The 15910-nt window shown below is 38.6% G+C and overlaps 1 protein-coding gene across 2 annotated transcripts in view; it reads left to right on the top strand.

Annotated features, from left to right (window-relative positions):
- CDH22 (cadherin 22) overlaps positions 1–14209 on the top strand; it is a 149392-nt gene extending 135183 nt beyond the window's left edge. Inside the window, exons 7-12 of one of the 2 annotated variants that reach the window (XM_075177727.1) lie at positions 2804–3057; positions 5316–5449; positions 7083–7204; positions 8629–8746; positions 10804–11055; positions 12003–14209. In XM_075177727.1, coding sequence (XP_075033828.1) covers positions 2804–3057; positions 5316–5449; positions 7083–7204; positions 8629–8746; positions 10804–11055; positions 12003–12514 — 1392 coding nt within the window. In that variant the 3' untranslated portion in view covers positions 12515–14209. Of the gene's footprint in view, positions 1–2803; positions 3058–5315; positions 5450–7082; positions 7205–8628; positions 8747–10803; positions 11056–12002 lie in introns of those variants that run through there. The other variant, XM_075177728.1, reaches the window with a different exon arrangement.
- Positions 14210–15910: the final 1701 nt, after the last annotated feature.

The raw sequence follows: 15910 nt of genomic DNA, 5'->3' as shown, positions 1-15910 counted from the left end.
GTAGTAGCTGGAGCTGCGTTGTCTAGGGCTGAAGTGACTGTTTTGTTATAGAAAGATGCAGCCTGATTAGGACAGGACAATGCAGTCATTGGAGAAAATAGTTGTGTCAGTGAAAATGAGAAGTGAATTGTGTTAAGAGAACTTAGGTTGCATTGTGTACGTGTGGATTTGGGTGCAGGGGGGAGTGCATGATGTGAGGTAAGGGCTGAAGGAAACAAGGTTGTGGTCGGAGCGTGGGAAGGCTAAATTGGAGAAACTAGAGATGGAGCCGTAGCAGGAGAAGACAAGGTCACGGGAGTCTCCATCACAGTATCGCATCACAGAAATTATTCATTTAACAGTTTGGCTTGTCCTAGGGAATACAATCAGCGTACAGTAGACTTTATATTTTCTAGCTCCCACGGTTCTACTAAAACTAGATTTGGTTTGTGTGTTGGTGATAAACAACTTATGCGAATGCATTCGTTTGGCTAAACTGTTTATCTGGTCATCCTCGTTCTAATACTTGCTTCATTTAGCAAGACAGAATCTGAAAAACATGTAAAAAGGATTAAAAAGATCAAATAAATCCTGATAGTGATTATGCAATTATGCAATAAAGTATGTGTATAGGTGAGCTAATCAGTATTTGAGAATAAATGAATGTGTGTATCAGAGGTGGAACGGGAAGGAGGGAACCGAGGCCCACAACTCGCTAGTTCCCGCTCCAGCGGGCCCCATTATCTCCATGGGCCCCGGTGCACCAAACCTGCTGCACCAATGGTAGATCTGCCTCTGTAGTTTAGTTTGGAGTGAGGTGTAAGAGCTCTCTTTCTCTCTCCATCCCTGTCTTCCTCTGTCTCTTACATCAGCCTGTATGAAAAGATGGGTCGTCTGAGTAGTTTGCCATTTTTTAGGCAAATTAAAAGTTTTGCAAATTGCTTACAAGGTTCACAGTGCGCAAGCAAATAGTAATTAGTTTGTATAGCACCTGATGCCAAATGCGAATGTTAATATTGTAAATGTAAAAGTACTTGACAGTATCCGAATGCTTCTTCCATGTCACGGAGTTATTCAAACAAAGCGGACTTTAGTCCACCTGTACTCCCCTTGATTAGCCTGATCTCCACCGGTACAGCTGGATTCTATAAAATCAAATGAACATGGGGGCGTCCATGGTGCATGAACTAAAATACAATTTTATTTCAAAACACAAATATTGTACGTACCATAAATAATTAAAAAGTCCAACATATCCTAGTCACTTGTAGGTTTACTCCCAACGTCTCTGCAGATCATCCCTCTACGCGTTTCGTCCAGGGCCACCCCTCCTAACGAAGTCTCCCTAGACGAAACGCGTAGAGTGATTGGATGAGTATCACTGTGTGTAAGGTTACTATCTGCTGGATGATCCGCAGAGACGTCGGGAGTAAACCTACAAGTGACTATGATATGCTGACTTTTTAATTATCTCTGGTACGTGCAATATTTGTGTTTTGAAATAAAATTGTATTTTATATAATGCACCATGGAAGCGCACCCTGTTGATTTGATTTTTTTGAAATAAAAGCTTTGTAAATATTGTTGGATTCAAAAACAGGGTCATGAGAAGAGAGGTCCAGGATCACTACACATAGGGGGGTAAATAAGAGCTGCACTGGAAGGCAAATCTAAAAGGTCATTTACAAGGTAGAAAAACGAAGGGTCTACCATACAAATTCTGTTTTGTGACATGCACACTGCAACCATGTATGTGATCTAGTGCAGTACACACACAACACTGATGCAAATTTTTAAATTTTAATTTAAAAAAAAAGTTGGTCTGTTTCTTGCTAACTGCAGACTAAAGTGTAGATTTACTAATTTTTTCTAAAATGGAAAAGGGGTGGTGTTGCCCATAGCAACCATTTAGATTCTAGCTAAGACTTCTCTAGTGCATTCTAAAAAATAATAGATAAATAAATAAAAATAGAATCTAATTGGTTACTTTGGGCAACACTTCCACTTTTCCTTTTTAGTAAATCTACCCCTAGGTGTGGAAATTGATATTACGGGGTGAAATATTGAAATCAGGTTCAGGGGGTGATGATTACATATATTGGGAGAGTGATATTGGTTTAGGTCAGTGATGGCTAACCTATGACACTCCAGGTGTTGTGAAACTACAAGCCCCAGCATGCTTTGCCAGTAGATAACTAGCTGATAGCTGGCAAAGCATGCTGGGGCTTGTAGTTTCTCAACACCTGGAGTGTCACAGGTTATCCATCACTGGTTTAGTTGGTATCCTAGTAATAGCCTGTTTTCATTACCTTCCCCCAAATCAGCAAGTCCAGTTTGACATTAGTTATTGACTACAGGCCCTGGAACAGTTCTAGTTATTTGTCTTTGGAAAATCCATCCAAAATTAGTTGATTTGCAGAACACATCATAGTGAATTATATACTAGGCTGCATTGACATGTTCACAATTACAATTATTAACTTATTTAGATGTAGCCAACACAGCCGGTGAGGCTTCAGTCTCTAAACATAATATTCATTCAAATTCCAGGGCTCAATACATTTCTTTTTTTATCTTAAACTAATTGTGTTGGCAGAAATATTCATAGCACTCATTTATTTACCATTTCAAATAGGTACATTGACATTAAGGTATTTGTAAGTAATTGATATTTGCTTCTGTTTTCAATTGTCATGTTGAAATTACTTATTTTCTTTCATATTATCACAGCCAGGAAAGGTTGCTATGGCACTCTATGTACAACACAACAGTAGTATTTTGAATGTGTGTGGTTTATAGTGAGATTTCCTTACCCTGTCCACAGCCTCTGGATTTTGAGTCCCAGACGGAACATTCGCTGGTTCTAGAAGCCCAGAATCGCTTTTTGGATCCTCGTTTCTCTGATTTGGGGACATTTCGGGATCAAGCAATTGTGAAAGTGTCGGTGCTGGATGTAGATGAACCTCCCAAATTTCATCCCCTGAGTGGCGTAATGGAAGTGTCAGAAGATGCACACGTTGGGTCTGTGATTGGGGTAATCACAGCCAGTGACCCAGATAAAGCCAACAATTCAGTCAGGTATTAGCTGGATGGTGGAAGACTGAGTGTGATTGCTGTGAGTGTCCAGTGAGTTAGTATATATATATATATATATAGGCTCTTAAAGTAAATTTTCAAACTCATAATTAATTATTTGTCTTTCAAATTTTTCTTCAAAGAAATAAAGCTGAAAAATGCTGCTTACATATATATTCAACCCTGCAGACTAGTACTTGCTAGAACCAGCTTTTGCTGCAATAATAGCCTTATATCTGTCTGGGGTAAGTTTCTAACAGTATTTGGGAGTGATTTTTTTGCCATTCATCTTTGCAGGATGTTCAGGTTGGTTGGATAACGCTTGTGGGCTGCAATTTTCAAATAGTGCCACAAATTCTCAGTTAGATTGAGATCTGGGCTTTGACTTGTCCATTGCAGAACCTTCACCTTTTTGTTGTTCCAACCACGCCATTGTTGCTTTGGCATTGTGCTTGGGATCATTTTCGCACTAAAATGTGAACTTCCCAAGCTTTAGTTTTCTAATAGACTGAAGCTGGTTGTCTTGCAGTATCTCCCTGTATGTTGCACCATCCATCCGTCCTTCAATTTTAAGATGCACAGTTCCCGCTAGGAAAACCATCCCCAGAACATGATGCTTCCACCCCCATACTTCACTGTTGGGATGGTGATTGCTGAGGAACGGGCAGAGTTAGGTTTGCATCAAACATAGCTTTTTTAATTGGGGCCAAAAAGCTTTTTTTGTCTCATCTGATGCCAAAACCTTATCCCACATTTACCTGGGTTACTCTGATGTTTTCTGATGAACTTCAGGGGTTATATTTACTAAACTTCGGGTTTGAAAAAGTGGAGATGTTGCCTATAGCAACCAATCAGATTCTAGTTATCATTTATTTAGTGCATTCCACAAAATGACAGCTAGAATCTGATTGGTTGCTATAGGCAACATCTCCACTTTTTCAAACCCGCAGTTTAGTAAATATAACCCCAGGGGTTAAATGTATCAAGCTGAGAGTTTGACGGCGGATTTGAAAAGTGGAGATGTTGCCTATAGAAACCAACCAGATTCTAGCTATCATTTTGTAGAATGTACTAAATAAATGATAGCTAGAATCTGATTGGTTTTTCAAACCCGCCGGAAAACTCTCAGCTTGATACATTTACCCCCAGATGTGGTTTGATGTGGTATTTCTTCAGTAATGGCTTCTTTTTAGCCACCCTCCCTTTGAGGCCAGTTGTATGCAGAGCTCTAGATATGGTTGACTGGCACCTTCTCTCCAGTCCCAGCAGCTGATCTCTGTAGCTCCTTCAACGTGATAGTTGGCCTTTCTGTAGCTTCCCTCACAAGTCTCCTTCTTGCTCTGACATGAGTATTGAGGGACGACCTTGTCTAGGCAGTGCCTGGGTGTATGATGCAGCTTCCATTTCCTCACAATTGATCCAACAGTGCTCACTAGGATATCCAAGCACTTGGATATTATTTTGTAGTCTTTTCCTATCTTGTGCATGTCTGTAACTTTATCTTTCATGTTCTTAGAATGCTCTTTGGTATTCATTGTCACATCTTTCATTCAGACTCACAGTATGTCCAATGTTATTTGAATTAGGGGGTCTTTTAAACATAAAAATTGACTTTTTTTTAATAATTCACATGTAGAGGGTAATTAAAAGCCAATTGTAAAGGCAATGTCTTTCACCTGTGTACACTTGGAGCCTCCACAGCACAGCGTGTGATTACTTATGTAAACAGCATTTTCCAGTTGTGTTTTGTATAAATATGCAGACAAATAATAGATTATGAGTTTGAAAATGTAAGTTTGAGTTTGAAATTAGTTCGCAATAAAAAATACTGTCTGGATTTGTTTGGATGCAAAAATGATTACCATATAAAAGAAATTCTGACATGTCTGTATAAAATTACACTGGCATCTTTACAAAATCAAATAAGTATTTAGATGGGTCTACTGTACATGTAAATGGACAGTAAACGCGGACTGGACCTGTTGTTCTATATTATTTTGTTTATCACTATCATTACTAGATACCCGTACTTTCCTTGGGGTAAATGTATCAAGATGAGAGTTTTCTGGCGGGTTTGAATAGTGGAGATGTTGCCTATAGCAACCAATCAGATTCTAGCTGTCATTTTGTAGAATGTACTAAATAAATGATAGCTAGAATCTGATTTGTTTTTCAAACCCCCTCGGAAAACTCTCAGCTTGATAGATTTACCCCTTATGTCTTCACCCATCATGTAAACTCCAAACCTGTTTGTCACCTAGATACACATTGGACAGAACATCTGATGATGGCATTTTTGAAATTGATGAAGAGTCCGGTGAAATCAGATTAACCAAATCCCTAGACCGCGAGACCTCTGGGTGGCACAATTTGATCGTGCAGGCAAAGGAAGCAGGTTATGTGTCTTCACTGTACCTTTGTTGACAGTATTTATTCCAATTAGTGCCATGTATACCCGCCAGCATTTTCTCTATCTATTATTTGTATACTTGGTTTTGTCCGCTGTTCTAAATAAATGCTGCATATACTTGTCTGTGTCCTATATTACATGTGTAGTCTTATCTTAAAGGCATTTAACCACATAGGGGTATATTTACTATACGGCATTTCCGACAAACCGTCGATTCTTGGCGCTTTCCAGCCTTTTTTTATAATGGCAAATATATATCAGACAAAGCCCATTGGGCTTTGTTTTTAATAGAATTCCCATTGTAAGAAAATGACTGCAAAGCGCTGAGAAGCGGCGGTTCGTCGGAACGCCGTATAGTAAATATACCACATAAAATAGGTTGGACGTAATTACTTCTAAGTCACACAGTTTTCTTGTACATTTATGTTTTTTTGTTTAGTTGAAGTCATATGTTATAAACTTATTGTCTTAAGTTCTAACATACTTTAGAATTTGTTTATAATATTCTCTTAAAGTAATGCAAACTGTTTAAAGATTCAATACACCTATTCATATATCAGTATATTTCTCTCCATAGTTGTATGCCATATCAATTGCTAATGTAACATCCAAGAACTACTACACAAGAGAATGCAACACAGCAGCTAAATTATCCCGAAACACCAAACTATAACATTTGTTAGTAGCACCTAAATCATGTTTACAAACCTATATCATCTATAAATTAGGTAATATCTCCCTTTAAAAAAATAAGCATTATCATTAGACATATTGGGCCCGAGTCATTAAGGAGAGCAAAGCATAAAAAAGGAGTAACTTTGCACCTGGGAAAAACCATGTTACATTGGAGGGGGAGGTAAATTTAAAATGTGATGGCAGATTTATAGTTGGGATAGGGCATGTCCTAGATCAACTTTAAATCTCAGTGTAAAAACAAAGCTATCAAGTTTGTGTGTGCTACATGAAAAAACAGCCAGTATTTAACTTATGTGCAAAATAATAAACTATTTACACCCCTTGAATTGTAACATGGTTTGTCCAGGAGAACATTTAATCCTTTTTTTGCCTTGCTCTCCTTAATGACTCAAGCCCATTGATAGGATAGTTGTTTTTTATTATAATAGTGTGTGCATAGCTTTGGTAGGGAAATTAGATTCTAAGCTCCATTGAGGCAGAGATTGATTGAATAAATACAACTCTGCCAAATATATTGGTGCTGTATAAATTATAGTATAATAATCATAATAAAAAAAGTATTACTGATAATAAATCATATGAACTATTTCCTTTCATATATATTTATAAAATGTATTTATTCAAAAGGGGCAACATTTTATAAAATTTACTCCTGCCAACTATTTTAAAAACAGAGGTACTTCATCCCCAGTAATATTCTTTGATCTATACCATGGTATATTAAGAACTGTGTCTTGGGGAAATTATATGTTAATTTAAGTAATTAGGTTTTATCATTTTGATTCTAATCCATTTACATATGTCATGCCATGTCACCAAACTGTGCACTTGCAATTATTCACTTGTGACTGTCTTAGTAAGCTTAAGTTTGTTACATGTAAATCAGTAATCATTGCCATATTACTATATATGTTCCCTACAGATGACCCGCAAAAAATGTCAGTCCTCTCACTACGGGTTCGGATCTTGGATGTAAATGATAATCCCCCTGAGCTGGCTTCACCCCATGAATCTTCTGTATGTGAGGATGCTCTGCCTGGACAGGTAAATCCTCATAGAAGAGCCACATTTAAGGCTAGCCCAAGAAACTATATTGTATACCATAAATGTTCACCTGGAGCTGACAAGCAATATTGGTTTCTGCCAATGTTCTACCTTATTAAGTCCCCCGTCCTTTTTTATCTCCCCATCTTATCTGCTTCAAAACTAAACCCTTACCCAAAGTTCTGCTACCAAAATTCTATTATGGTGCATCAGTTAACAATGAGAGTTACTGTCTCTCTAAGGGGCCTATTTATTAAGCCATAAACCATGCAGAAACTGCTTTTTCCGTATGGTGTAGGCATTTTTAAGTATCACTATTGTGGCAAATATGCCTCTTTGCCACAGTTCCCCTATAAGGGATCTGATAAAAACACAGCCAGTCTGCAGTCTGCAGACAGGGTTAAAGGTTCCCTAGGATCCTCTTTTAGCACACACACAGGTGTTTCACATGGGTGTGATTGGTTTGCTGTGATTTGTTTGTAGTGCTTGGGGTGGAGGATAAAGACACTGTCTGTATGTGTGGGTGGGACCACCAATGCCAGTAAGTGGCCGGCTTGCAGACAGGGAAGTTATGTCTAGCCAGATGTAGGTGGTGGGGATTTTTGTGTACTGTTGGATATGATTGCTGAACCAGCATTGGAAATTTTTACCATCCTGACAACTGCTAATAAACAGTTAAATGGTTCAGCATACCTGTGTCGGATTCCTGTGAATGCTGTCCTTTCCCACACTATATAACAAAAGCCTAACACAGTAGGTATCATAGATATCGGATCCCTCTGCGCAGCCTTCCTCCTTTTGAGCATGGCTTAGAGTTGCGCAGTACAGACTCCCGGAGTTGAGAGGTAAGAAAAGTCATCACCGGGATAGCCTCTTATCAGATGCGTTGTCCCAAGATGAATCTTTAATAAATGGCCGCAAAATATCATCCCTTATCATTGCGATAAGGGATGATATTTAACGGGGGACATATGCGGCCATCAATAAATAGGCCCCTAAGACCATTTTGACACTCTAGATGGTAGACATTGTAGCATCTAACCAACAGCAACAAGTCATAGTTACCATAAAGTCCACTCTAAAGTAAAATAACATACTGTTCTGCAGAACCTAGAACAGCCCAGCATACAACGACAAGCTTTTATAGTTATTTTAGACAGGGAGACTACAAGTTATAGCCAAGTCATCATCTTCATTTATGTATAGAACCATGAATGTGAGTAGGCATTGCAAGCTTCCGAAACAAGGATAATTTGTTTAGGCAGCAAAATAAAGGTGAACTATTAATTCATACATGCAGATATGTTGTAAATAACATAAGAGTACTTGATATGTGTTTTATAACAAAAGGACATAAACTTGTGGTGAGTGATGTACTACCCAGCCCGTTGCTGGACAAGTAATGTGTGCTCCCTCTGCTGCAGCTGATTCAGACTATCAGTGTGGTGGATCGAGATGAGCCAATGGGGGGCCATCGATTCTACTTCAGACTTGCACCTGACCCCAGCGCGGAGCATCACTTTACTCTGCTCAATGTCAAGGGTGAGCCATTTGCTGATCACTTTACATACATCAGCTTCCCTCGCTCATACCATTCATGGCCTTCATGTGCCATCTCATGAAAACCCACAGACCGATCGACTGCTTCCACTTGTCATCTGGTATCATATGACTTCACATACATTTGTCATCTGACCATACAGAGTTCTGTTCACCACAATCACCAGCATGAGCTTTTCATATGATATGACCTCTTTACCACCTCAATATATCCTTATAATCTGATCACATGGCCTTGCGGAATTTCATTGCTAAGTCATCTGATGCTTTTCCTCTTCTTCCATCAGTCCGCTGATCACGCAGCCTCAGTTGTTTTCCATATTCCGGAACACTCATTTCTTAAGGATGGCAGTAGGTGGCCCTTCAAATGCCATGATACATAAAGTAGACTGGATCAGTATGCATTATACTGGTCCCAATATGATGGACAGAGGTCCCTAAGATCTCTGCTAATTATACATAAAGAGTAATAAGAAGTAAAGCCACACACACCATTATCAAATTAATTGAATAAAAGACTCCACAAAACTCTCATTCTCCAATTAATAAAATAACAAAATCTCTTTTCTGATCCGTCGTAGTCCAAATGGGCAAAATAAAAAAAAATCTCCATAAAAAAACAACCCACCCGCACACTATGGCCAACCTGGCCTGAGACTTGTTTTCAGTACAGCTGGGGAACCAAACGCTGCTAATAGTAAAAAACAGCACATGCTGCTTAGTGCTGGGAGTGGATTTGGGGAAGGGTCCAATGTTTCATTTTTGATTTTTATTTTTTAAGCAGAGCACCACTGTACATTGGACTGTTTTATTACAGGATGAGCATGCCTGCAAACATGTTTATTTGTCGAACGGGTTGTATATATAAAAATATAGGTTTTTGCTGGAGAAGTACATTTCTAGGCATGACACGTAATAATAACAGTCCCGATATTCCCCGACTCTTGTGATTTTGTTTGTGAAGCCATAAATTTGTCTAAACCAAGCAGTATTTTAGTACAAAAATCTAACCGTGTATCTACTTGAAAGGTGTAGCACTAAAGGGGTCAGAGGTTGGACGTTTATTTGACGTTTACACTTTTGCACAGTTAACCCCCTAAAAATGTTTTAGCCTTTTTGAGGCATTCCCTGGGTGGACCATTAAGGTGCACTGATACAAAACAAAGTGTTGTGCTGCACAACACCATTGTGTTCATGTGACAGGTCCACTTTTAATAGTAATCTATTATTTTTCATTTACAAAGTTGTCATATCATGTTGCATATATCCAGTTATGTAACTCATCAATAACCTGACCTAACAGTAACCGTATTTGTACTGGTAATATAACCATATGTTCATTTTCCTAACCCACTACTTCCAGGACTCATTTTCTGCTGCCTTTGATTTCATTTTACCAAACCTCCCTATTACACAGTTTCCCTCAAAGTCTTCACCCTCCATGATTGTCTCCCTTAATACTTAATGTTTGTCAGGGTTTTTTTATTTTGCTTTAAATTGTGACATGATTGCTACTTCTTTCTATTGCTCCTTCTTCTCCAGTTATGCCTAATGCCATATGGTACCGTCTCCATCCTTGCCGAATTCCATATAACACATCTACCCCTGTACTTATGTCATTGCTACAGCTTCTGTTTCCATGTCTATTTCTTAATACACCTTTGACTTACTTACCTATTTCCTAAACCTGTTACTCCCTTATCCAGCTCCTCACTACAGATTCTACCTTCATATCTATAACCTTGAGTCATTATACATCCATACTTATGTCGGTAATTATTTACATAGTTGTCTAATTAGAAACATTGAACCAACATGTTTAGAGGAAAATCTGCTTTATCACATCCTCACGCTCCATCAGCTCAATCATCTAAACTTTTATTCCATTCTGTCCAGTCTTCTCTTAAAGGAAATCTCCAGGCATCAGTTAACTGTTGACCCCAAACTTGTACAACCAGGACTGAAGGTTAAACGTTAACGGATGTTAGGAGATTCTTTTTAATGTCTCATAAAATATATTTATATATTTCCATCTGCAGATAACACTGCTTCAGTACATACACATCGGATGCCATTTGACAGAAGGGAGCAAGATATGTTTATCTTACCAATTCTGGTTGTTGACGGAGGGACACCAGCTTTGAGTAGCACAGGAACACTTACCATTCGAGTGTGTGGTTGTGACAGTGCCGGGACTGTACAGTCATGTAACACCACTGCTTATGTGATGGCTGGAAGTCTGAGCCCCGGAGCACTTATTGCATTGTTGGTGTGTGTTCTGATCCTTGTGGGTAAGTTACTCCTAGTTAGTTTCTTTTATAACCTGAGCTCCAAAGTTGTTGTTAAACTTAAACTCCCATGATTTCTTAATAGCTTTTTATCTTACCATCAATATGTTGGTGGTGGCAGCTCAAAAGTCAGACTATTACCAGGTATGGTATTTTAGGGTCTACGTGTAGGGTCCAAGAGCATGTTCACATACACTGTTCACTGAATAGATGATTACACCCACACTCCCAGAAAACAACAGGACTCCAGCCAAATATTATTATTTTTTTTTCGAAATTAATTTTTATTGGGTTTTGAAAACCAAAAAACAGGTTATATATGGATTTCCAACAGACTTGCTTTGGTTGGTAAATTGTAAAGAGAATATAGCATCATGGCACCAGGCCAATACAAAATGAAGTATGCAAAAAAGAATATTCCCAGCCACATATAGTAACTGCTAATAACATATAACACAAAGACAAAAAAAAGACAAAAAAGGGGGGGGGGGGTTAACAAAATAGGGTGTGGTGGAGGGGTTAGCATAGTGAATACCCTCGTTTCAAAACATCTGGTTAGGTCCTCACTAACCAATCAGAATATATATAAGACAGACATAAGTCAAAACCCACTCAACCAGCCATACGGATCCAGTATTCAAAGGCATTTACAGGATCAATTCTCAATTGGATAGGTCTAAGATAGCGAACTCTGGAGAGTCTATAAAGTTTAACCATGGACCCCATATGGCATAATACGTTTCAAATGAGTCCATAGCTGACAGGTGCATTTCATCCATAGACCTTTAATGCTCTAATATATTAATCTAGTCTTGAATATTTAACTTCAGATTGTTGAAGAACCATGAAGCTTAGATCCAATTGTTATAGAAATCTTAAGTTACTTAGTTTTACTTTTCCATAATATTATTATTATAAACCTCACATGTTCTCTCTTATGATTCCAACAGTGTTGATTCTTCTCATTCTGGCCCTGAAACGACACCACCAGGGTCATTTGATATCGGATGAAGATGAAGACATGAGGGACAATGTCATCAAGTACAATGACGAGGGAGGTGGAGAGCAGGACACAGAGGCATACGATATGTCAGCCTTGCGCAGCATGTACAACTTCAGTGAGGGAAGTGAGGTTGGAGGGGACAGTACACTTGCTTCTCAACGTCACCCTTTGCCTCAGTGGTTTCCAGGAGCTGAACTGGACTTCTCACTCTTCAGAGACTACATCAGTCGGAAAGTGAGGCTGGCAGATCAGGACTCATCAGTACCTCCTTACGACTCTTTCCAGACTTATGCCTTTGAGGGCTCAGGCTCCAATGCCGCCTCTCTCAGTTCCATTAGCAGCTGGTCTACAAGTTCAGAGCAAGACTTTTCTCAGTTGGGCACTTGGGGTCCAAGATTTCGCCAACTGGCTGCTCTATATGCTGGACACAGGGGGCAGGAAGAAAGCCAGGGTTCCTAGCCCCAATGATTCCCTCAATTTTCAGGGTACCAAAACCATATGCTCTAATTACAGGGGCAGAACTGCTCCATATTTATTACATATCAATATGTAAACACCATTTTACATGACACTACTGTCACCTATTAGTACCGACAACCCTTGTCAGGCATCTCCATACCCTTCTCTATAAAACCGTTACATCAGTAGTCACCCCACAAAGTAAATGACCGTTCATCATTACTACATAAAATGTCAGTCATTGTCTACCAAATATGAACCATCTACTACACTCCACTGTATTTATCATTATGTTTCACCAGTATACATATACTTTTCTAAACACTCATATGTATAGACGTGATAACATTTTGTAGGATTATTTGTATTCCTCCATTAATTTGACCTAAAATGACCTAATAGTAAATAAACACTAACATACTGTACATATTGTATTTTTTCATGTCTTCATTGAACATGTTGATCAAGTATTCAACGACTATATTGGAAAAAGTATGTGAACCTCTGGGGTAATCAGCTCTATTAAAGTGGTCATTTGGATCAGATGTTCCTATCATTGAGATTATTATTGTTGTTGATATGCAAGTCACCACAGTGCTCCACAGCGCTGGACGGTGGGGACAACAGGACATACAAGGTAGACAAAATAAATACAGACATGAAAATAAAGGGAGGGCGCTGCTTATGAGAGAACTTACAATTTAATGGATAATGTTATTACAAATCAGGAATGTAGCGGTGTCTTACATTCAGTACATTCCGTAGTAGAATGTCGGGCCGATGAAGGGTGAGCAGCATACAGTCCTTGTGCGTTTAATCACACCAATAAATAGACAAGAGAATGGCTGATGCAGAATAAATATTTCCTTTTAGAATTGCCAAGTCTTGATCTATACCCAATTGAAATGTTGTGATTACCCAAATGAACTTATTTAAAAGGAACAGTTAAAGCAAGACCACCAGAATCAGTTGAAGCAATCTGTAATGAGGAATTAGGCAAAATGCTTCTAAGCCGGTGTGTGGCATTGATGAAATGGTACAGGAAACATTTGGTGGAATACTAAAGAAAGTGCCACTGGTCAATCTAATGGTGCACATACTTTTTCATCAGATAGCAAATGTTGGTTCATGCTTAATAAAGACGTGAAAGATGCTTGTCATTTAACCAGATTATTTTCTTGTGCTTTTTGGATAATATCATATCACATTTTAGGCCAAATTATGGCAGCAACGCAGAAAATTCTAAAGGTTTTGTAAACTTTCGCTCATCGGTCTAAATCTGTCTTTCCACCATCACTGACATAAATCCATCATTTCACAGATATCTTCTTACACCCATCTATTTAGTGGCCTACTCATGTTGATCTTACTTCCATTAACACCTGATGGGATTTTGCCGCAAAACAGGGCAGTTTCTTCAGTCTCCGGAAACAGCTGAATCTAACAGGGTAACCTCAAAGGATCAACACCTGATCCTGATGAGGACAGATCTGCAGTATTAGCTGTCATTGACTTTGTAAATGCTGTCCCCATTCATGGTATCAACTCCTGGACCTGTGATCCCCCATCCACATTGTCTACACAGTGCAGTTATAATGACTCGGTTTCCCACAATGCACTACAACATCTTCTAGAGGGACCGACATTAATTTATCATGATTCCTCAGAGGACAAAATAAAAGATTCTTGTACTAATTTCTAGCACGTGTGTGAGTCTTGAGTAGAAACATGAGGGCAAAGTTGATTTCGTCCTCCACATCATTTTTACATTGAAGAGAACTTCCATAACTTCCATATCTGGTATTATGCAAAACTATTTTTTATATAATCAACCTAAAAACATGCATTATTATATAACATACAGTATATGGTTTCTCAGCAATTGCTTGTGAGCAGTTGTGTGCCAAGCCATTGCTCAAACATTGAGCTGTGGAGGTTAAGAAGCAGCCTCCCTTTCCCTTGTGGCTTTTAGCCACTTTAAACGCCAAACTCTAACCATAAGCTCCTCCTCCTCCCCTGAACACAAATCCATCTTCTCCTGTTTCCAACAGCCTATTCTTATCCTCCTCTTGCACTTAGTGTACATACATACTTGCAGCAGGAAACCAGCATGAATGGAAGAGGAGAAAGGTAAGAGTTGTTGTTACGTCTTGCAGCAATTGTAGTGACTGAGCAATTGCTCTGCTGAGAAATTAACTAAATTACTTTTTATGTTAGGGCTTGTACCTGTGCAGATTCAGTGATGGTGAGCTACATGTTCTGTTACAATTCAAGTAATTGCTTGCTCTCAAATGAGCTGTGCACAGTTATTCTAAAACCGTAAAATAAACACTAAGGGCTAGATTTACTAAGCTGCGGGTTTGAAAAAGTGGGGATGTTGCCTATAGCAACCAATCAACTTCTAGCTTTCATTCATTTAGTACCTTCTGCAAAATGACAGCTAGAATCTGATTAGTTGCTATAGGCAACATCCCCACTTTTTCAAACCCGCAGCTTAGTAAATCTAGCCCTAAGCGACTGATTCATTAGGGATCTTAACTTGAGAAACTTCTTATTTCAGTCTCCTGGACAAAACCATGTTACAATGCAAGGGGTGAAAACTAGTTTTCTGTTTTGCACATAAGTGAAATACTGACTGTTTTTTCATGTAGCACACAAATAATTGATAGCTTATTTGTACACTGAAATTCAAAGTTGCTATTTGTGTGCTACATGAAAAATCAATCAGTATTTAACTTCTGTGCAAAACAAAATACTAATTTGCACCCCTTGCATTATAACATGGTTTTGTCCAGGAGACTGAAATAAGAAGTTTCTCAAGTTAAGATCCTTAATGAATCAGGCCCTAACTCTTAAGAGCTTGTGATCCAGAGGCCAATAATTTATACTCAACCCAAGAATCAGTCAATAGTTGCACCATAGCTAGGGTGTGTAAATCCCTAAGTAATAGTAGTAATTTTACCAACACAATAGAAGGGCGCCTGAAGACTGATATAGATCAATTTAATCCTATACATGGAGTGACGTGGATTGCATTTGCTTAATATAAAATCTACTTTATTAACAATACTTAATAAACCAACAAAAAAAAAAATATACATATATATCTCAACCAATAATGTTTGCATAATCTCTCAACTGAGCAAGATATAAACAAACAGACCCATGTAGCTTTAACTGATCAGTGCTCTAGAATCTTCACACTTAGGGTTCATTAAACACTACAATGTCATACGATAGGACAGGGATATTCTTCATTTGGGCAGGGTGCCAATATATTTCCTCTTTAGGCAATATAGTTGCAATTTACTTCTTTCTCATACAATTCTTAACCTAGACCAGTGCTGGCTAACCTGTGGCACTCCAGGTGTTGTGAAACTACAAGTCCCAGCATGC

The sequence above is a fragment of the Mixophyes fleayi genome, chromosome 6, assembly GCF_038048845.1.
Source record: "Mixophyes fleayi isolate aMixFle1 chromosome 6, aMixFle1.hap1, whole genome shotgun sequence".
NCBI lineage: Eukaryota > Metazoa > Chordata > Amphibia > Anura > Limnodynastidae > Mixophyes > Mixophyes fleayi.
Note: the sequence above shows the minus strand (reverse complement) of the source record. Positions and strands in the feature narration are given on the sequence as shown.